This window comes from Neolamprologus brichardi, unplaced genomic scaffold (genome assembly GCF_056152115.1).
Source record: "Neolamprologus brichardi isolate AB-2024 unplaced genomic scaffold, ASM5615211v1 NODE_ptg000063l+_length_572389_cov_1, whole genome shotgun sequence".
NCBI lineage: Eukaryota > Metazoa > Chordata > Actinopteri > Cichliformes > Cichlidae > Neolamprologus > Neolamprologus brichardi.
The window spans coordinates 36,421-58,125 of NW_028270054.1; the positions used below are offsets into that span (position 1 = coordinate 36,421).

Genomic DNA, 21,705 nt, shown 5'->3' on the forward strand with positions numbered 1-21,705 from the left:
GTATACATTCATGCTAGGATGACTTTATATGCATTCAGTGTCAGCCTTCATCACTTCTTAAGACACCTTTTTATGTATTCTTTATAATTTTTCAACACACAACTCAGTGTCTGTATCTTTCTGTCAGTTTTAAACAGAAATTTTCTCGTGTTGTCTCTCTCCTCTAGACTGATTACCCAGACTTTATCGTGGACAAGAGTGTGAGTGTAATTCCGGGTTTCCACGTGGGCTCAGAGGCCAGCGTGGACGTCTGTTTTGAGCCTTCTCAGCTGGGAGAAGTGAAAGGCCAGCTCAGCCTGTCTTCAGGAGTTGGTGGAGAATACATATTTCCCTTACATGGGTTATGCTTGCCCCCCCAGTCTCAGGGCCCGTTCAGCATTAAAGCCGGTGGGAACATCATCATCCCCTTCAAGAATGTGTTCCTGCAAACCACAGCTTTCTCTTTTCTGGTAAAGACCAAGTAGAATTTGTGAAAATGGGCACAGTGATAAAACCAGACCAAGCAGTGGCGTAAAGCTAAAAATGTCTTATTGACATAACATTAAGTGATTTCCAACATACCAATTCAAATACATCAAAAAAAGTCAATGTTATTAAAAACAGGGATGTTTTACTGAGGAGTATTTACACTGGGTTCACTGCGACACCATGAAACATTAAATTTAGCCTGGAACAGATGGCAGAATTGTGCAACTCTGTTGTGCAACCCTATGTTTCAACAGATTTGACTCCTGCTTCTCTCTGATAGAACTTTCACTTTAGCATTTTTTTTTAGCATTGATAAATGCTTCAGTTTATGTGCTTCACTTAATAGTGCAGCTTATTTCGATTTTATGTAACCTGAACCCTGTTTATGCCTATAGATTGACAACCACCATTTTACAGTCAAAGGAGGGGGAAGCATCAAATCCAAAGAGATTCAGAACATCCAGGTGTCCTTTGAGGCTCCTCCAGATGGCTCTCCAGGACCGTGGTTTGGCACCTTGACCATCTCCAGTCAGAGCTCTGAGGGCCACAGGAAGCCTTACTCATGGGTCTATTACCTGAAGGGCCACCGCCCCGAGTCATTATAGAAACATGCAAATATAGAAAGACAGAGATGCCAACATGAGTACAATGAAAAAGGCATTGATTGCCAGATTGTACAATGGTCCAGTTGCATATGCTGACAAGTGACCTATCTGAAGCTTTAATTTTATTGCCAAAATCCAGAATATCTCCTTGTGTATTGTGTGATTCAAGTAATTAGCTGACAAACCTGTCAATAAATATTTAACAATTGACTGAATAAATTCTGCAAAGAAAACTTGGAGATGCCTGTTACTGCACATATATTACCACATGGGGGGAATCATGAGTTCATTTGAACTGTATATGTGGTCCATTGATAAGTCCAGTTAGATCACTTGACTTCCTTTTTGTATCATAATGACCCATATGTTAACTTTTCACCTAAGTGAATTCATCCAAACTGGCCTGTTTGCTGTAAGACTCATGGCACATTATGGGGAAACTAGCTATACAGCAGTAACTTTCTTATTACCCAAAGTTAGAGCTATCACATCACACATGGTGAGGAGCTGCAGTGTATATGCAAAATTCACTCTTTTACTTCTTAAGGAAAAACACTTTGATACAACCTTTGTCAGACTGTTCCGGTGGCCCACTCTTCCTCTTTTCATGGTGGAAAGAACAAACTTAATTAATTAAACCAAAGTGCACATAGATGTAATTTACAGACTTGTGCTTAATCATTTATTAATCATGAACAATCAGCCCAGCTTTACTGCTTGCAACAACAAGCCAGAAAAAAAAAACCCACACAAAACAAAAATGCAATATACCTGCATTGCAGCAAGTCACATGGTACAGTTGTAGCAAAACGTTTTGAGAATGACACAAATATTGGTTTTCACAAAGTTTGCTGCTTTTTGTTTTTATGATAGCAATTTGCTTATAATGCAAAAGGTTTAGAAGAATGATCAGATGAATTGAAAAGTCCTTCTTCGCCATGAAAATGAACTTACTCCCAAAAAAACCATTTCCACTGCATTTCATTGCTGCCATAAAAGGACCTGACATCAGTATAACTACTAACATATTGTGACAACTTCTGATTATCCATAAACATATGACTAATATGCAGTGAGCCAGAGAATCTGCTGTAGTTCTGCTTTGTCCACTGGTTCTCTTAAAATGTAAAATTAACTGATATATCAGAAAAGGCAGTCAGCAGTTGGATCTCAGTTCATGTGCTAAATTATGTTTTCTTTTTTTACAACAGGAAGTAAATCTATTTATAAAAGTGAACAGTATATAGCTATAGCTACAACTCAGCACTGCAATGCTTTAGCTAAATAGGTATTCAGAGAGGAATAAAACAAAAATAAAATAATAAATGATAAAGGATCAGGAGTGGGTATTATGGTATTTTTTCACAGACCCACGGCAGAGAATTCCTGCATGAAATATCATTCCACAAAGTGTTGTCAAATGTCCTGATTTGAGCACAGTCCTCTTCACCCCACAATGGGTTTCCACCACCATTATCAGGTTGGCCATCTGCCCAGTACCTGACAGATCAGTGAGCACAATTATTATCCTTGAGAAAATAATTAGATCTGAAACATTTATAAAAGCAAGAAAAGGATGAAAAGATTTTTATAACATCAAAGATGTTAGCCAATCAAGTGGATTGGCTAACATCTAGCCAATCAAGTGGATTAATCAAGCCAGTTTCCTGGCTTGATTATTCCACTGAATTTATGTAGCTGTTAAGAACAAATTGCAACAAAATGCAAAACAAAACTTGGTGAAAAAAATAAGCTACTCTGTGTATTTTGTTTGTTTGTTTGTTTTTCCCTGTCAGGAGGTGATGGTAGTGTTGGCTGGTGTCTCCTATATGTTTTTTTCCTGTTATTCATTTTTAACTGTGTGGTTAACACATTTGACTTACACAAATAACATCCCCAGTTTAATTCCAGGAGACAATTACCCAGGTTAAAATCTGTGCTAAATCAAAACCCTGTGTTTTCACCTGCTGTGGTAACCCCATGGGAAATAAGGAAGCAGCTAAAAGTACATTCTTCATTCTAAAATGCTTAGTTAATATCATGTATGACCACCATAAGGCTATCAAAATAAGTCAATTTTTATGATTTTCAGCGATTGACATCTAAGTCTTTTAGTGAGTTTATTTGTGAGCAGCATGTATTATAAATATGTCAGAAGATTTTATTATTAAAACATTTTATTATTCATTATTGCTGATATACTAAAGCTAAAAGTGTTTATATTTCTGTTTGCACTCAACCAGCTGCACAACTAACTGTCTGCACCTTGCATTTAAAAGAAATTGCTTACTGTTACATTATCTGACAGAAACAGGAAATCGCCGCCTAAGAATGGGTGTTGCCCACGCACCGTTATTCTGAGAACAGAGTATTCCAAGAAGTCATCGCAGCTTGCTTGACTAGATAAGAATGTTACTTCCTCATCTGTATGCTTCATGCTTTCTATAAATAAAGGCAGAGAACTGCTGCAGGGTGTGAGTCTCCGTTGAGCTCTCACCTGTGCACGTTGAACTGTTACAAGTGTCTGAGTGTTATTTCATTATACCTGAATGTTTGATAAAAGAATATCTCTAACAAAATATAATTAATATAATCTGCCAAAATGACAGCTTACTTCAGAATAAGAGGAGTTCCGTCTACCCATTTCCATTTTCCCTCTTCTTCTTTATCATGTAAACCAATCCAAGTCGGTGTTTTGGTGAGCCTAGTAAGGTACTCCTGTTCAGAAAGAACAAAAACATGAATTCCCATTTGGGAATTTAGTTTATTTAGTTTATACATACATTTTAATGAAATTTGCAGATTGTCTTGGTGAAGTTTAATAAACTCAACCGTCTGCTCTTTGCTCCCTAAAATATAACACTGGACACTGGAGTAAAATCGCTACCATCTCACACTTCTGTTTAATCAGTTATCTGTTTGACGTTTATTCAGCTGTGTGAAAACTTTAATCTCAGCCAAACCGATTTACTCACAAACAAAACACTGAAAAAAGCCAAACAATAACATTTTGAAGTTAACTAAGTGACTTATATATCATGTTTAACCTGAGTAGCGAAAGACCGCGGGGGGTTTGACAACAATGTGCTGGGAGTTCGCTGTTTTGGCCGGCTCTAGTGAGCCATTCATCTCCTCCTTTGGCCAGCTTATTATCCCTGCAGGGTACCTGATCACAGGCAGGGCGTAGGTGTTGACAGATCTTATTCTTACCTTTCAGCTGACTCCTCGGGACTTGCCTGGTACTTGGTGGTTGCAGCTTTCCTAGTGGTCTCCTTATGGTTCCCATTTGCCCTTGAGTACCCCAGGTACTTGTAGCTGGGGTACTCAAGGGCAATGTTGCCTTCTTGTAGTTTGATCCCTTCAGTTCTACTTTCCCGCTCTTCGTTATCATCCAACTACACTTCTCCAGTCCAAACAACATTCCGATGTCATTGCTGTGTATCCTGGTGGTGTGGATCAGTGAATCGATGTCACATTCACTCTTGGCATACAGCTTGATGTCATCCACGTAGAGGAGGTGGCTGACGATTGGCCCATTCCGATGTCAGTATCCGTAGCCAATCTTGTCAGTGATCTCACTGAGCGGTTTCAGGCCTATGCAGAACAGCAGTGGAGACAGTGCATCTCCTTGGTAGAACCTGCACTTGATGGTGACTTGTGCTATGGGCTTGAAGTTGGCCTCTAATGTATGGGCTCTAGTGTTGTACGCCACATACACATTGAGTTCCTGATGAAGGCTCTTAGGGTCCTGTTGATCTTGTATAGTTCTAGGCATTCCAGGAACCCAGGTGTGGGGCATCAACCCAGGCAGCGCACAGGTTGCTGAGCCTAGTCTTGCTGTCTCAGACAACTGCTCGGCCTACCAGTAGCCTCCTTTCTGTGCCCCGCTCATGTAATGAACCATAGCTTACCCACTATGATGCTTGACAAAAGCTTCCATTTGGTACCAAGGCTAGGACCAGTCCCTTCTTGGGGTATTTGGGGATCAGGACTCTCCGGCCTTCAGTCATCCATTCAGAGTGTCTCTCATCGACTCAGTGAATACTCAGCCCCTTCAGCCAGTAGGTGTGGCCATGGTGAAGTCTGGTGCTGTCTAACTCTTCACTGTGATGATTACTAGACCATGTTCAGGGTCTGTGATAATCACTGCGATGGTTAAATCACAGTGATGGGTACAGGATGGATATCTGGATGGATATCATCCATCTAAGTTCAGGGAGCAGCCCACTTCTCATCAGGGTGTTCTGGTACCTCAACACCTGACGCAGGCCTTGTTAATCCGGTCACGTCCGAGCCTGTATGGCTCCATATTTATCTTTTTTCGCTCATGTCTGTGGTAAGCTATACCATTATACTACACACACACACACTAGACTTCTTCCACAGTATCCAGAGTGAGATGGAGTAACAGCTGTTTCAGGGTTTAATAATTGCTGGGACATAAAAATATGTATATGTAATCGATCCCTTAATTGATTAACTTAGGGACATGAATATTCTAGGTACTTTCAATGAGGAGAAGAGGAACAAGAAAACTAAAACACCTCCTTATGCTGTCTTATAGAGAACACTCTATGACATTTATTACAACAAAACACATAACAGTCTCATCAGCAACTTCAATAATATGCAGAATGTTAACAACACTTATGAGACAAAACCCAATATAATCCCCCCTTCAATCAGTCAGTTCAGTTTCCATATTAGTATTAGTCCATTTATGTCTCTTGTCACAGTTCTACCTCCACCAACCACTCTGGTTTGGTGAGGAAAGAAAAAAAGTAAAATATGGTGTTGAAGTAAAAAAGAATAATAATAAAATAAATTCAGAGCTCTGAGAAAACCTTGTCAATCTACCCGGGTAGTGTGTGTGTGTGTGGATAAGCCCAGTGCTTATCTGCAAAGATGAGTAAAATCCTCGTTCGCCGTCCTTCTGGGTGGAGCGATACGTCTCTGGAAAAAAGCCCCACTGGATTCGCCTTCCAATCGCCGATCGAGTATCCAGCAACTGTCTCTCGCACTATGTCCCAACACAGTAAAAACAATTGGAAAAAAAGGATGCGTGGTAAGCAAATCCTAATAGTCTGTAACGATAAAAACCTTAACACTTAGAAAAAAGGTTCGTATTCTCTTCCGATACACCATGCGCTCGGGCGTTCTTCTTCTAGCTTGCTGGCTATCTGCCCCGCTGCAGCTCTTCTTCTTGCCGCATAACGCAGCGCAGGACAACTATAGCGCCATCACTGCCCCCTGTTGGACAGAATTAGTACTACATACATTAAACATTAAATCATTGGCTTGAACAGCAGTGGATAACCTTGAGAGGGTTACATTCTCCCCCCCTTAAGCCGCATGCATCCTTGCATGTGGAACTTTACACTGTTTCAGCAGTCCCGGGCATTAGTTGATCTACGCTGGGTACACTGTCGAAGGTGAATGCTTGGGTGAAAGCTTGGTCTAACCCAGAGAAAATGGAGTGCATGACTGTCACCAAAGGATTTCCCAACGTTGGATAAGTTAGCTTCTTTGGAGCTGATCTCTCCCTTGATGACCTCCTTAGTCCCACACCCTCTTCATGATTAGGGACATCTTTAGAGAGATTTGGTTCTCCTTTTCTTTCTTCCTCCACAACTTTCATTTTGTTGCTCACTTCTGTAATCAATGTACGACTATCACCCAAACTGCGTGAGAGATCTTTAGATTGGCTGTCTTCAGCCGAACTGATCTCATGCAGCGGTGACTCCTGAACCTGGTCCTTCTCATCATCTCCGTTCTGGGTTGTCACTGGCTGGAATTCGTGAGCATCTGGATTTAGAGTAGAGAGCTCTGGACTCAACTCAGATTCAACAGTGTGAAGCTGATCTATCTGTCCCAAAATGTCTTCTGTAGCTGACTTTTCGTGGACTTTTACTCCAGCCAGTCTGTCTGTGACTGCAATCTGGTCGGCTTCTTGGAGTCCATCTTGCAATACATTAGGCTCATTACAGGGTAGAGAATGAAGAGAGTAATACTCAACTTCATCTTCAGTGCTCTCCTCATTGCTGGTTTCTGAAGAATCAGTCTCAAATGTGTCAACTGGTGGTGAGTTTGCAGGTTTAGACCGTGACACTGTTACTTTGGGTGCTGTCTCTTCAACAGTGGGTGGGAGAAACCCACAAGGTAAGAGCAGATCTCTGTGTAGCACTCTTTCAGGCCCATCTGTTCCTTCAGGCACCACCACAAAAACAGGCGAGTCCTGAATCTGTCTGATCACAGTGAACACGGTTCGGCTCCACCGATCAGCGATTTTGTGCTTTCCCCTGATGCCAACATTCCTTAAAAGGACTCTATCTCCCTTGGCAAGGGTGGATTCCCGCACTTTGCTATCAAACCTCTGTTTGTTCCGGAAAGCACTCTTTTGACTGTGCTCAATGGCTAACTGGTAGCTTTCTGCAAGACTCTCTCTCAACTTTTTGATATATTCAGAGTGAGAGAGGCTGCTGGATCTTTCAGGGCATAGGCCAAATGCTATGTCGATTGGGAGCCTCGGTTGTCTGCCAAACATCAACTGGTAGGGAGTGAAACCTGTGGTATCATTCCTTGTACAGTTGTACGCGTGTACTAAAGGCTGCACAAAATCTCTCCACCGAACTTTATCTTCTTCCTCCAGCGTCCCTAGCATTTGAAGAAGGGTTCTATTGAACCGCTCGACAGGATTGCCGCGGGGATGGTAGGGCGTGGTCCTCGTTTTTTTTATCCCAAGCAGTGAGCAAAGATCTTTGATCAAGGCAGACTCAAAATCACGACCCTGGTCGCTGTGCAACCTCTCAGGAAATCCATAATGGATTAAAAAATTGCTCCACAAGGCCTTTGCCACAGTCTTTGCTTTTTGATCAGGCGTCGGAACTGCAACTGCGTATTTAGTGAAATGGTCTGTTATGACCAAGATGTTTTTAGTCCCTCTCTCATCTGGTTCCAATGTAAGGTAGTCCATACAGACCAACTGCAAGGGACGATTAGTTTTTATGTTCACCAAAGGAGCACTCCTTTCAACTTGTGCCTTTCTTCTGAAACACCTTTCACATGTCCTGACCTTGTCATTTACATCGATGGTCATGCGGGGCCAATAGAACCGAGCTCGGACTAAGTCCAGAGTCCTATCAACACCCAGATGGCCCACAGCATTGTGGAGCTGGTCAAGGGCAACTTCTCTGTAACTTTGCGGAAGAACGAGCTGATACATGGGTTCACCTTGAATGATGCGTTTTCGGTATAAGACCTCATCCATTACAACTAACTGATCCATTACTCTTGTCATTAACTGAACTTCTCTGTCTTCGTTCCTTCTTGCCTTGTAGGAGAGACGTTTTCCGGCAAGTACAAGAGTCATTACTCTGCTGACGACTGGATCTGATTTCTGCTCACGCGCCCAATCGGGAAGAGACATTTGCGGCAGGGGGCATGAACCAGCTACATCAGTTTGACAGAAATCTGCTGGTATTGCAGAGGTTCCAATAGCCAAACATTCTACTCGTGCAGGCGATGGCACCGCTGCCTCCTCCTCGAGAGTTGAAGAACACTGATGTCTCTCGCATACTGCCTTTACTGCCTCAGTTGGAAAATCAGGCCCTTTGTTGCGGCGTAAGAGCTGTGCAATAAAGCTTTCAATGCGATTTTCCTCATCAGTAGAACTCTGATCAGAGGCATCACAGTCATGTGGATGCGGACGTCTGGAAAGCCCGTCAGCATCTTGGTTGTTCTTCCCAGCTCTATACTGGATGTCAAAATCAAAACTGGAAAGAGCTGCCAACCAACGATGACCTACTGCGTCCAGTTTTGCAGAGGTTAAGACATATGTGAGTGGGTTATTGTCTGTCACCACTGTAAATTTTGCTCCATAGAGATAGTCAAAAAACTTCTCGGTGACGGCCCACTTCAGAGACAAGAACTCAAGCTTATGTGCAGGGTACCTTTGCTCGGACCTGGAGAGGCCCCTACTGGCATAGGCAATGACCCTTAACTTGCTCTCCTGTTCTTGATATAAGGCTGCACCGAGTCCATGGGTGCTTGCATCAGTATGCACAATATAATGTTTCTTAGGATCGGCAAACCCAAGAACAGGGGCTGTTGTGAGCTTGTGAATCAATGTCTCAAAAGCATCTTCACAGGCTGGGGTCCATTTGCCATTAAATGGCTTTTTGAGATCCACACTTGTAGAAATCTTATGGGTTCGGCCAGACAGACTAGATTTTCTCTTTGGGTCTGGGCCTTTGTTTAAATGGAGATGGGTCTGAGAGTCGAATTCTGTGCTTAATCTGAGTAGTGTGGCCATAGTCGAGATCATGAAGAGCAAAAACTTCAGAAACTGAGTTTAATTTCTTTGTTATTCTCTCTTTCCACTCCTCAGACAAGCTTGACTCAGCAAAGTCAAAGGTGAGTGTTCCTGTGTCAGACACAGATACAGAGTTACATGCAGCTGTAGCTGGAACCGACGGATATTGGTCACCTGACAGAGTTTTGACAGTTCTTTCAGTCAAGGATGACACAGCTTTTGGAAGGATGAGTTCTGCAATAACCTGGCCAGCAGGTATTTTAATATCATGTGCTGTGTCATTTTTAACTAGAACCGGGACCTTAAATGATGAACATGAAGGCCGTGTCATTACAAAACTGCAAAACAAGAGCCCACCAGGCAAGGTTGACTCTAGAGGCTCAACCATCAGGGTTGTGTCAGATGTTGTTGTGACCTTCCTTGCATATCCATTCAAGGCCATTTTTTTTCCTGCAGAAACAGTAATGCACTTTTTGCTCTGCAGCTTCACTTTCCCCACTCTGCCATTGTCTTGACGGGTTTTGAACCTGTGATAGAGATGCTTCACCAGAGGAGAGTGATGGATGTTTTTTTCCTGTAAGACATGATTTGGCTGAGCTTTTCCTAAGCCAACTGTTTCATACAAAATATCCAGGGTATTAGTCCCTATCAGCAAGGGCACTTCCATGTTTGTCCTGTGATCAGGAACTACAAGAATAAGCGTGTCAACTTCAGCTGATTTCCCCATGACACTTTCAGGGAAATGGATGGTTGTGGATATGTATCCCAGATAAGGCACTTCCTGACCACCAGCACCTTCAATGTCCAGCAGATCCTGGATGGGAAAGATTTTCTGACTGGAAAGGTTCCTGTCATAAAATGACTTTGATACTGTGGTTACTTGGGAACCTGAATCAAGTAGACTGTTACACTGACTCCCTTCAATGGAGACTGCTGCAGTACACTTTGGGCCAATAAGCCTTTTTGGAAGACAGTCAAAGAGTAATTGGGCTTGGGAATGGCTTTCACATGTGACTTTTTCTTTGTCCTGAAATCTTATGGGACATCCTCGCTCATTCTTGGGTGCAGTCAGTCCCTCCACTGCGACCCGGTCCAGTTTAAATGACCATATTTGGCTTCCCACTCTCTTTGCCTCTCCCTCAACTCCTTGTATTTCTGATCAACCAAGATCTTATTTGGAGGACCTTCACACTCTCTGGCTATATGTCCATCATTACCACACTTGAAACAGAACCAAGGTTTTGGTCTGGGTTTAGGTGCCATTTGTTGGGCTTGTACTGCAACTGGAGTTATACTAGCGGAGGCATTTAGGGTGGGATTTCTCTTTTCAGCATGTTTTTGTTTCCTTTGCTCTTTCTTTTTGTTAAGTTGCATTTTTAACTCAGTTACCTGCCTCCTCAAATCCTCTGTTTCAGTGATGTATGTTTGAAGTACACTGGTATTCTCATCATGCGTGGAAGACATGTCTGGGACCAGCTGCATGTGTACGGATGATTTAGCTTTTGCACCCCCTAAATGACGGTTCATTCGATCAAATTTTGCAGCCCTTCTATCTTCTTCAGTCCGTAACTGTAGAAGAAAATCAGAGAAATCAGGAGCTGTATCTGAATTCAGTTCAGACTGCAATGCTAAGATGAGGGACTGATCCCAGCAGCCGCGGCGAAACTGTCTCAGCAAGTGTTTCCCAGTCTCTGAACTCCTCACACCACCCCTCTGTGCAGCTGTGGTGAGCAACACCTGCAACCGCTGAAGATACTCAGATGCCTTTTCCCCTGTGTTCTGGTGGGTATTCAGAAACCTTGCGAAAATTTCCTCCCCATCCTCAACTAATCCATAAGCTGAGCCAAGAAGCTTGACATATTCACGAGGAGCCGCATGTGGGCCAAGCTGCCTCACCAAGTCAGAAGCTGGGGAGAGTAAGCTCTCAAGAATCTTACGGCGTTGTACATCAAGTGGAAGATTATCTTGAATCATGAGTTCCACATGAAGTGACCACGTCTCAAAATCTACTTCATTTTGGGGTTTAGGAACTCTTCCTGAAAATGGGCGAAGACCTTTAGAGCCTTGACTTGGAGTGGGAGGGGCATCGCTTTTGATGACATGCTCCACAATTATCTTTTGGACTTCAGGAGGGTTGCACACATCACTGTCTAATGTTAGTTGAGAGACAGAGTGAGTTGGCTTGGAGACCGTTCTCTGTCCTTTTACTTTAGAAGTGGTTTCAGCTACAACCTCTTCAATCTCTTTATTCTTTGCAGTCTGTCTACGTAGCAGGGGTGTCCAACTATTATCAGAATCTGGTTCATTTTCTGAGCCAGAACTGTCACTTTGTTGGCGTGGGAAAAGTGTGGGTGACATTGTCTTTGAAGACTGAGCAGTTTTACAGGCACCATCTACACGCCACATAATGTCTGGGTTCGAAACGCTGGGAAGGTACAGAGGGAGGGTGGAAGCCAACTTTATGACAGTTTCTTCAGATTCAAACTCCACCAGGGCTTTAACACCAGTACCTTGCCCTGTCTGTCTTACTCTAAGAACTTTATCAACACAGCCAAATTGCATACAAAATTCAGTAATTTGATCATCAGTAGTTGCTGCTGTAATTCCTTCAATGTATACACACTTCTTCATATCAGTACCATATTCCTGTTCTGCATACATTGTGAAAAACGGTAACACTCAATAACCAACAGCTGTGAAATGTTAAACAAAGACTAACAAAATCAGCTAAATGGAAGTGTTTTCAACTAATTTTCCATCTACTCCTCCTGGCTGGCTCGCCAACTTTTGTAATCGATCCCTTAATTGATTAACTTAGGGACATGAATATTCTAGGTACTTTCAATGAGGAGAAGAGGAACAAGAAAACTAAAACACCTCCTTATGCTGTCTTATAGAGAACACTCTATGACATTTATTACAACAAAACACATAACAGTCTCATCAGCAACTTCAATAATATGCAGAATGTTAACAACACTTATGAGACAAAACCCAATATAATCCCCCCTTCAATCAGTCAGTTCAGTTTCCATATTAGTATTAGTCCATTTATGTCTCTTGTCACAGTTCTACCTCCACCAACCACTCTGGTTTGGTGAGGAAAGAAAAAAAGTAAAATATGGTGTTGAAGTAAAAAAGAATAATAATAAAATAAATTCAGAGCTCTGAGAAAACCTTGTCAATCTACCCGGGTAGTGTGTGTGTGTGTGGATAAGCCCAGTGCTTATCTGCAAAGATGAGTAAAATCCTCGTTCGCCGTCCTTCTGGGTGGAGCGATACGTCTCTGGAAAAAAGCCCCACTGGATTCGCCTTCCAATCGCCGATCGAGTATCCAGCAACTGTCTCTCGCACTATGTCCCAACACAGTAAAAACAATTGGAAAAAAAGGATGCGTGGTAAGCAAATCCTAATAGTCTGTAACGATAAAAACCTTAACACTTAGAAAAAAGGTTCGTATTCTCTTCCGATACACCATGCGCTCGGGCGTTCTTCTTCTAGCTTGCTGGCTATCTGCCCCGCTGCAGCTCTTCTTCTTGCCGCATAACGCAGCGCAGGACAACTATAGCGCCATCACTGCCCCCTGTTGGACAGAATTAGTACTACATACATTAAACATTAAATCATTGGCTTGAACAGCAGTGGATAACCTTGAGAGGGTTACATATAGTATGTTTGTTTGCTTTGCTGTAAAATGTCAGTTTTTATAGTTTTTCTTCTGCTTTGACCCACCCTCTAGTTCTCATCTGAAGATGTATTTGCCAAAACAGCTCAATTGTAGTTAACAATTAAATTTACTATATAATCAATTATAACTGGCTGCAAAATAATTTCATATGTCAATTATTATAGGTCCGTCAGTATTTGGGAGCTGAATCTTCAGCCCTGCTGAAAGCCTAAATGGAAGCTTGTCAAGTAAAAGTGAAGAAAGGAGCATAAACGAGACGCGCAGCATACAGGAGACCGCAAAGCTGAGAGCAGAATTGATCAAATTAGGAGCTAAAATAAAAGACTAAAGTGATAGCCGTTTTTATTTTCAGCAATTTTCCATTTTTAAGGACAAAAGGTTTCAAACTTGTCCACGCCTTAAACCTCATGTGTGTTTAATCTAGTAGTAGCAAATGCATAAAAATAAGGGATTTATGAGGACACTGAATAAAAAATTGCTTCCTTGAAAACAACATTTACAATTTAGTATTGAATGAAAATAATCTATATACAAAGTGTCTTTGAATGGCAGAGATGCATGTAGCGCAGAGCCGTTGCTCAGTTTCTGAGCAGCAGAACGCCAGAATCTTAGCTGGAAGCTCACAAAACCATTTCAACAACCACCACACCGCTAAAACTAGACATCTCACAAATTCCAAAAATGCAGGTTTCATCACACTCAAAAGTAGGGATGGGTATCGTTTAGGTTTTATCCGATACCGGTGCCAAACCGGTACTTTTGAAATGGTGCCGGTGCTTAAACGGTGCTCAAACCGGTGCTCAAACCGGTGCTTAAAGAATGGAAAACACAAACTTTGTCCAAAAACCTCTCATGTTTAACTGTTTCCCACTTCTTTGGTCATTTTAGCCTTTTTGGCCAGGGTGAAGGGAGTATCTGCCATCAAACAAGAAGACAGTCACATGTAACTACAACAGTGTTTGCTAGTTCACCTTACATGCATTAATTTAATAACGTGGTTAGCCTACTCAACGTAAATTACACAAGAACAACATTAAGCTACTCACCCAGAGAAGAACGGCTGCTGCTGCCATCATCATCCTCATCATTTCTGCTACACTGGCAGGGCTAGGGGCCAGGACTCTCCTCTTCGGGTTCTTGGGGTAAGTTGCTAACTCTGGGTCCGATAACAGGCACCACACCCGCAGTAGATGTGCTCGGTGTGAGGTCTCGCAGCAAGCTATCAAATACGGCGCATTTCTCGGATTTTTTAAAAACGCTATGCGTCGCCAGGTGTTTCAGCGGATTTGAGGTGTTACCTCCTTTGACAGTATCACAGTATCACCTTAAAGCACTTGTTGCAGGCTGCTGAGTTTGCATCTTTTGCTGTGAAGTACAGCCAGACTTTTGACCGCTTCGCCTTGGGCATTTTTAACCTGTAGCTCTGCTCTAAAAGAACGTACGTACCTGGGCCCGCCTACTATCCTTGGAAACTAAAATGATTGGCTAGAATCTAAAGTGTATCACAGCTCAGGAAAAAAAGCACCGAAATAAAGGACCGAAATGTGCGCTGCTTTTCGGTCTGGTTACTACCGTTTATGTCAGAACCGGTGCCATCATGGCACGGGATACCGGTACCCATCCCTACTCAAAAGTAATGAATGAGGGGTACGAATATGAATATTCATGTATAAACACAGTAAAACACATACATATGAACTGTACCTGTTCTTTAGCGCGCTCAATAACCACCAGATCTGCTCCTCTGTCTCTGCAGTCCCTTCTGCCTTCATCCCAGGAACCAGACCTTCCAGAGAGGAGATAGCAGCTACAGCTGAAACTACTCCATCCTGCGGGACATTGTATAACTAGAAGAAATTAAAAACAAGTAATATTTCAGTAAGGTTAATGAAAAATATTTAATGAACCTTACAACAATGCTCATTTGATCTGTTTAATTAGATTTATCTATAGTTTATTCACCTCCTGACTTTTATATTTGTTTGCCTGTGTATATTTACTATGGTGACAGTTTTTGTACTTAATCTATTTTAGGGCTGCAACCAATATTTTAATAATCAGTTATTCCATTCAGTAATCAGATAAAAAGTACTTTTTTCTTACTAATGGGCAATAATAAATGTTCAAAAGAAAAAAATCACAAGTCTTTTAAAATCATCATCAGTTTATATTTTAGAAATTGCTGTTGCAACTCTTTCATGTATTTACAGGCCATATTAAAAAAATTCTTAGATGCAAAAATATATGGTTAATGGACTGACTCTTATATAGCGCTTTTCTACTCTCTCAGAGCACTCAAAGCGCTCTATACAACATGCCACATTCACCCAATCACACCCATTCTCACAAGCACTTTATCTATACTTAGTGCTATTTAACTACATTCACACACATTCATACTCCGATGGATGCATCGGAGAGCAACTTGGGGTTAGTATCTTGCCCAAGGATACTTGACATGCAGACTGGAGGAGCCAAGGATCGAACCACCAACCTTCCGATCAGTAGGTGACCTGCTCTACCTCCTGAGCTACAGCCACCCAAATGTATATGATGTCAAGTGCAGTAGTGCCCAATGAAATAATACAGCCTAAACTAATCATTCCAAGGTTTTAAACATTATTAGGAGGCAAAAAAACAAACAAGCAAAAAGTGTTTTATCTCCTGGATGAGGTGTTTTTGTGTAAATGCTTTTGTGGCTGTGTCTGTGTGCTTTAGTTTTCTAGTAAATGTGTTGTTGTAAGCCTTTAGAGGAGCATGTGGGAGTTGCAATGAAGAAAAGAGAGCATATCAGTGTTCCGATATTTGCCTTGTGCATTTTTTCACTAGCCTACAAAAGAAAACAAAATTTAACTTTAAATTGAAATTGAAGTTGAGTTTTTTTATATTATTTGATTTTAAATCTGAAAATGACGTTACAAAAGCATCTTCTATTCACGTCAGAGTTAGCTAAATACATGGTTTGATGTTAGCTTCCCCCCACCTTAATGAAGAGGGTGAGCTCAGGCGGAGTGGAGAAAGCATGTTTGGTCTTGGTTTGTTGCATCCAAAACAGCAGCACTTGTGGCTAAAACTTTACTGGGAACCTGCCAGGAGTCCTTAATGAAGACAACGACATGGGGTGTACTAGAAAATATTTATTTCAAGTTTTTCCAAGCATTATCTTGCATATTAAATTAATATCAAATATAAATAAATTAGATATTAATTCAGTTGTATTAATATATATAAAAAAATACTTTTTTCCTTTTCTTCTATATTGATTATGGTAAATGGACTGGTTCTTATATAGCGCTTTTCTACTCTTCTGAGCACTCAAAGCGCTTTACACAACTTGTGCATTCACCCATTCACACAAGCACATCTCTCTAAGTGCTTTCTAGATAACATTCACACACATTCATACTCCGATGGATGCATCGGAGAGCAATTTGGGGTTAGTATCTTGCCCAAGGATATTTGGCATGCAGACTGGGGAAGCCAGGAATCGAACCACCAACCTTCCGATCAGTAGATGACCTGCTCTACCACCTGAGCTACAGCCACCCCCAAATATATTATATATTACATATATCTATTATATATCTTTATATTTATTATCACTACATTATATTTCTCATGTTGGGTGATCAGTGTATTACAGCAAGCAAAACAAAACAAAAATAACAACAACCCATGACTCAATACAATAAATACGGTTTCACAAAAAAACACATTTTGAAAAGTTAAATGTTATACTGTGTCAATATCAATATCAATCATTCCAAATCCAAATTAGAACTTTGGCACAACCATAAACTGCATATAAAGAAGGGACGTCTCTGAAAAGTGAGGCCAATCCAAAAGTGCTTTAAATGCCTCTCTGAGAATTAAAAGGTAAAATATTGAATTTGATGTGTGCAGAAGAAAACAGTTTTCCATATCAGACCAATATCTTGAAAGAAAAAAGATTATTATTATTATTATTATTATTATTATTATTATTATTAATAATCATGTAATAATAAAAATTTATATAATTAAATTAAACATTTTAAAGTTTTGTTTTGTTGAATAGTTGTGAAGAAGGTCTGTTATTATCAGTCTTCTGCAGGTTAACATCTCACTATTTTTGCTGTCTTTCCCAGAGTAAAAGTAAAAAAATTTAAGTAACCACAAAACTGCAATCTACCTAAGTTTTACGCAATATGCAAAATGCAGCTACAATAACTGCTCCTAACTTGTAATAACTGGGTGAAACTGATAGAAGGTTGTGTTTAGAGACTCAGTGATTTGTGAATCTCTAAACAAACCTGTAGATCAGAAAGTGATGTCTCGGTGAAAAGATGCATCACAACTGAATCAAACATGACCACTCGATGAAACAAGTAAAATAACAGTTAAAAAAAGATTTAAAGGATATTGAAATAAAAATAAGAATATGTAGTGTCAGTGTAAGGGCTATCAGCTTCCTTTTCAACTTCCTTAATGAAAATACATTAAGGATACTTGTTGTGGATTCAATCATTTTATAAGTTACTAAACACCATTAAATACATTTCACATATGTGTCGATGAAATATAGCCCTTAAATTATTTTAGTACCATTCAGATTTGTAAATGTAAATTTGTGACAAGCATAAGGTACACTGCTGCACTGCAGCTTTATAGTGACAAGCAGTGATACGGATAATGGTTCATATGATATTTTCCTAATGACTGAAATTTGATTTTAAAAATGTGTTAAGTCAGAAGAAAATGATTACATCATTTGTTTGGAAAATGAATCACTAAATTTCCGAGAAAAACCTTTTAGAGACACAATAGCTCACACAAGGACTCACTCTGCTTTTTAAGCTCTTCAGTCTTTTTAGTCAGCAGATCTCGCTCCTCAGTCATGGAAGAAAGTTGGTTACTGACTGCAGAGAAGTTTTTATTCAGAAGGTCTCGCTCCTCAGTCATGGAAGAAAGTTGGTTACTGACTGCAGAGAAGTTTTTATTCAGAAGGTCTCTCTTCTCAGCCTCTGCCGACACATGTTCAGCTGAATTGTGGTCTGAAATAAAAGGAAATAACATTGATGCTTTCATTGATTGAGGCACAAAAGATCTAAATAAAAAATATTTTAAAATTCTGACTGTAATTTGTGAAACATATTAATTATGTAAACCAGTTTTATGCTTGTACAAGTTATTGTTGCTGTGATCTTGTTGTCTTCAAGATAATTTCAAGAGGATCTTGAAATGGAACAATCGAAAATTCCACATTGCATTCCAAATTTTATTAAAAATTACATACATTAAATTACATTAAAAAATAGCTCTTAATCATTCACATGGTGACTGATGATCAGTAGAACAACTGTCCATGAAAAATCCAACTCACAGAAGAAACTAAGTGTGATAAGTCTAACCAGCAACAAAACAGTGAGCAGGCTCAGGGAGAGAATAACACCCGAATAGAAACTTCTCCTAGAGCTCCTCTGACCTGAAAAGAAAAGAAAAAAAAAAACAAGTTACCCAAACAAATTTTCAGTAGTAATAAGAGATGTTATAACTTCCTTGCTCTATCACTTCCCTTTTACCTGTGTAATTTGTTGAAGGTGTTGGGTTGTCAGGTTTAACGTATTCATCATTGGCAGATATTGCCTCCATTGCATACATGGATTTGGATTATTTTGGAGAGCTCAGCTCTGCAGCACAGGATGAGTGAAGTGTGAAAGTCTCACTGGTTTCAGTTTATTCTCCGTTTAAATTCAGAGGAAGTCACATATTTCAGTGGTTTGTGCAGCTATGCAACCACTGAAACTTGATATGTTCTTAATTAAGCCGTATATGTATGTGATAGTCGTACAAAATCAAACTGCTTTTCATGGTTGTGTAAAAAAATACAATTTTGCTGAAGTGTAAGTAAAACAATGTATGAATATGTGTGTGATTAATTTATTTGTAGAGATTAGTACTAGAAAGCACTCTGAATGCTTAAATTGAGTAGAAAGTTTCAATACAAGTACCAGTTCATTCACCATCAGAAATGGACAAATCGTCTCCATTAAGCATATTTGTAAAGGTCAGCTGATACACAGTCCTGAGGAATAACACCAGAACAACAAATAACACCAAGCAGGTCATGGCTTTTAGATTATGAAAATCAATAAATTACTGCAGACCAAAACTAAAAGGGCAAAATAAGAAGTTCCTCACTAGAGCACCAGTGACAGTGTCACAAACTGAATTAGCAAACTCAGAAAATTAATTTAAAAGAATTTAAAAGAATAATTTAAGAAAGATTTTAAATGAATTTATTCCTAGGTCTGACAATTTGCAGCCAAAAAACAGTTGTGTCTTTCTCCACTCGCAGTTGACTTTCTTACACAATAAAACCAGCACTGACTACCGTGTGCAAAATGTTCTGCAATGTAATTGTTCTGCAATGTAAAACTAAAAATTTAGAAGAATAAGGAAGTATTACTGCTGTGGTCTTACCACTGTAAAATGGTTCACAAGACTTGTGCAACGGGCATTGTTGCACATGTCCAGAACACACGAGTCCAGAACAAAAGTCAAACTTTTTTCTGTTCAGTTTTGAAGGAGACAATTCTTTATTTCCACAAAGATACAGAGCCCTGCAAGGGACATTGGAGAAAAAAATATGAAGATGTACTTTGCGAGATCCCGCAAAAGTTTTAAGTTCATGCACCTCCAGGTCAGAATTGAAAACTTAGAAACAACCACAGCGATGGAGGCCACACACCCATGTGAGAGATTCATAGATTTTTATTTTGAGCTTGGACTAAATTATAAAAACATTAACATGGTGCTATGGACAAGAGACTTCCTTTGCTTCACTGAAGAACATGTTGAACTGTGTAAAAACAAGTGTGTTTTCGACTGACCAAACTATGTGATCCAGATGTATATGAACTGTGCAATAGCCTTATAACTGAGTCCTATCTAACTACAGCAACAGACCCATATCAGGCTGTGAACTTGTACATGCATCTAAGAGAGACATGCCATGGGTGTGGCGAAGCAATCCATTACATACTTTGGCTACTGCAGAATGGCCTTGTGAGCAATTGTTTCAATGGCAGGCTGCATGTTGTTCTTAGGTGGTAGAAAGTGGGAACCCATCCTTGTAAAGTGGTCAATAGGGATGGGTATTGATAAGATTTTCACGATTCCGATTCCATTTTAGATTCTGTTTAACGATTCGATTCTTTATCGATTCTTTAAAAAAAAAGGATAACCCTAAGTTCGATTAGCTTAGAACTTTGTTTTATATCTTCTCTTTGAACAAGATAGAAATTTAGGAGTAACATGGCCTTACAAACCCAACAGTGAGATCTTAAGAGATCCACAGTCTACGGCTCTTCAATGGGGTGTCACAGGGTCCACAGGAAAGAAAATTGTAATGTAAAATAATAAAATAAATATTCTTCTCTAGCAATAACAAAGTATAACATAAATTATTCAGTAGCAATTACACAAGTATATCCAGTATTGTCCCTGCCCACAATTAAACACATTCACTTACCGAAACTCGGGGCATCTGGTGTGCCAAATGGGTGCAAGGCTTTGACCACAAACTTAGTCACTGCTCTGTGACATTCGTCTATCCTGGCCTGAAAGGAGACGCTACCGGTAGACTGCAGCGAGAACTGCCAGCCAGACTCTGTCTGTAGCTCTCATCATGGTCACCTAAATGCACAGTAATGGCAGGTTTTGTAATAAGACAGATCGCGCTAACATAATATGCACTGTTAGTTGGTTATTTATCTGCCGCATTAACCTAACTTTTGTAGGTGTAACTTTTTTAGGTGCAGCAGTGCAAAAAGTTAGTCTAGAGCTCTGGTTTCAATGCTGGACTCTCTTACCTCCTGTGTGCTAGTGATGTGCGATACCACTGATTTCCTTTCCGATCCGATACCAAGTAATATTCAGGGTGGTATCGACGATACTGATCCGATACCGATACTTTGTACAAAAACGTATTTTATTTATTGTATCTCAAATTTTCGCGTAATATCAGATTACTTGTTCTCATCACTTAATAATGCAGAGTTAATCATATAGAAATGAAAATATAGAAATAGAAATAAAAAAAACTGAAGTTATGCGCTATTTGAACACGTTGCCTGCCTGCAGCACTAAAGGACTCTGTGAGAGACGTCTGATCTCGCCCTAGCAGCACCTGTCCCTCTACTCCTCTTCAGTTTGCCTCAATATACGCTTGTCATATTCTGTGATATGATTTACTCTGAGGTGTTTGACAAGGTTAGTGATGTTGCCACAACCATACATGCCAACCCTCCCGATTTTTCCGGGAGAATCCCGAATTTTAATATATTTTCATAACCAATTTTAACATATTTTCAGGTGAGAATGTAGCTGTGAAAACTTGAAATATCTGACACCATCCATCCATCCATCTTCATCCGCTTTATCCGGGGCCGGGTCGCGGGGGCAGCAGCCTAAGCAAAGAGGCCCAGACCTCCCTCTCCCCAGCCACCTCCTCCAGCTCATCCGGGGGAACACCAAGGCGTTCCCAGGCCAGCCGAGAGATATAATCTCTCCAGCGTGTCCTGGGTCTGCCCCGGGGCCTCCTCCCGGTGGGACATGCCTGGAACACCTCACCCAGGAGGCGCCCAGGGGGC

General features: G+C 40.5%; 2 protein-coding genes across 6 annotated transcripts in view; one reads left to right on the forward strand and one right to left on the reverse strand.

Annotated features, from left to right (window-relative positions):
* LOC148095642 (axonemal central pair apparatus protein HYDIN-like) overlaps positions 1–2,653 on the forward strand; it is a 38,960-nt gene extending 36,307 nt beyond the window's left edge. For all 4 annotated transcript variants that reach the window (XM_087837052.1, XM_087837051.1, XM_087837050.1 and 1 more), the window contains exons 65-66: positions 168–449; positions 864–2,653. In XM_087837052.1, coding sequence (XP_087693178.1) covers positions 168–449; positions 864–1,073 — 492 coding nt within the window. In that variant the 3' untranslated portion in view covers positions 1,074–2,653. The remainder of the gene's footprint in view (positions 1–167; positions 450–863) is intronic.
* Positions 2,423–18,712, reverse strand: LOC102789586 (CD209 antigen-like protein C). Of its 2 annotated transcripts, XM_087837054.1 has the most exons (7): positions 18,634–18,712; positions 18,435–18,536; positions 18,031–18,105; positions 17,896–17,970; positions 14,777–14,919; positions 3,688–3,791; positions 2,423–2,573 (listed from the first exon to the last, which is right to left on the reverse strand). In XM_087837054.1, exons 1-7 carry the CDS (start codon positions 18,710–18,712, stop codon positions 2,423–2,425), a joined length of 729 nt encoding a protein of 242 aa, XP_087693180.1. The 2 variants fall into 2 exon arrangements, with proteins under 2 accessions (XP_087693180.1, XP_087693179.1); XM_087837053.1 differs by having other exon boundaries at positions 17,896–18,105.
* Between the last annotated feature and the right edge of the window lie 2,993 nt (positions 18,713–21,705).

Bases quoted from the DNA above. Each gene is read 5' to 3' on its own strand.
- LOC102789586 (XM_087837053.1), bottom strand. From the start codon at position 18,712: ATGTATGCAATGGAGGCAATATCTGCCAATGATGAATACGTTAAACCT. The intron at 18,537-18,633 runs GTAAAAGGGAAG...TTTTCTTTTCAG, and splicing joins ACCTTCAACAAATTACACAG to GTCAGAGGAGCTCTAGGAGA. The intron at 14,920-17,895 runs GTGAGTCCTTGT...AATTTCTTCTAG, and splicing joins TGAAGAGCTTAAAAAGCAGA to TTATACAATGTCCCGCAGGA.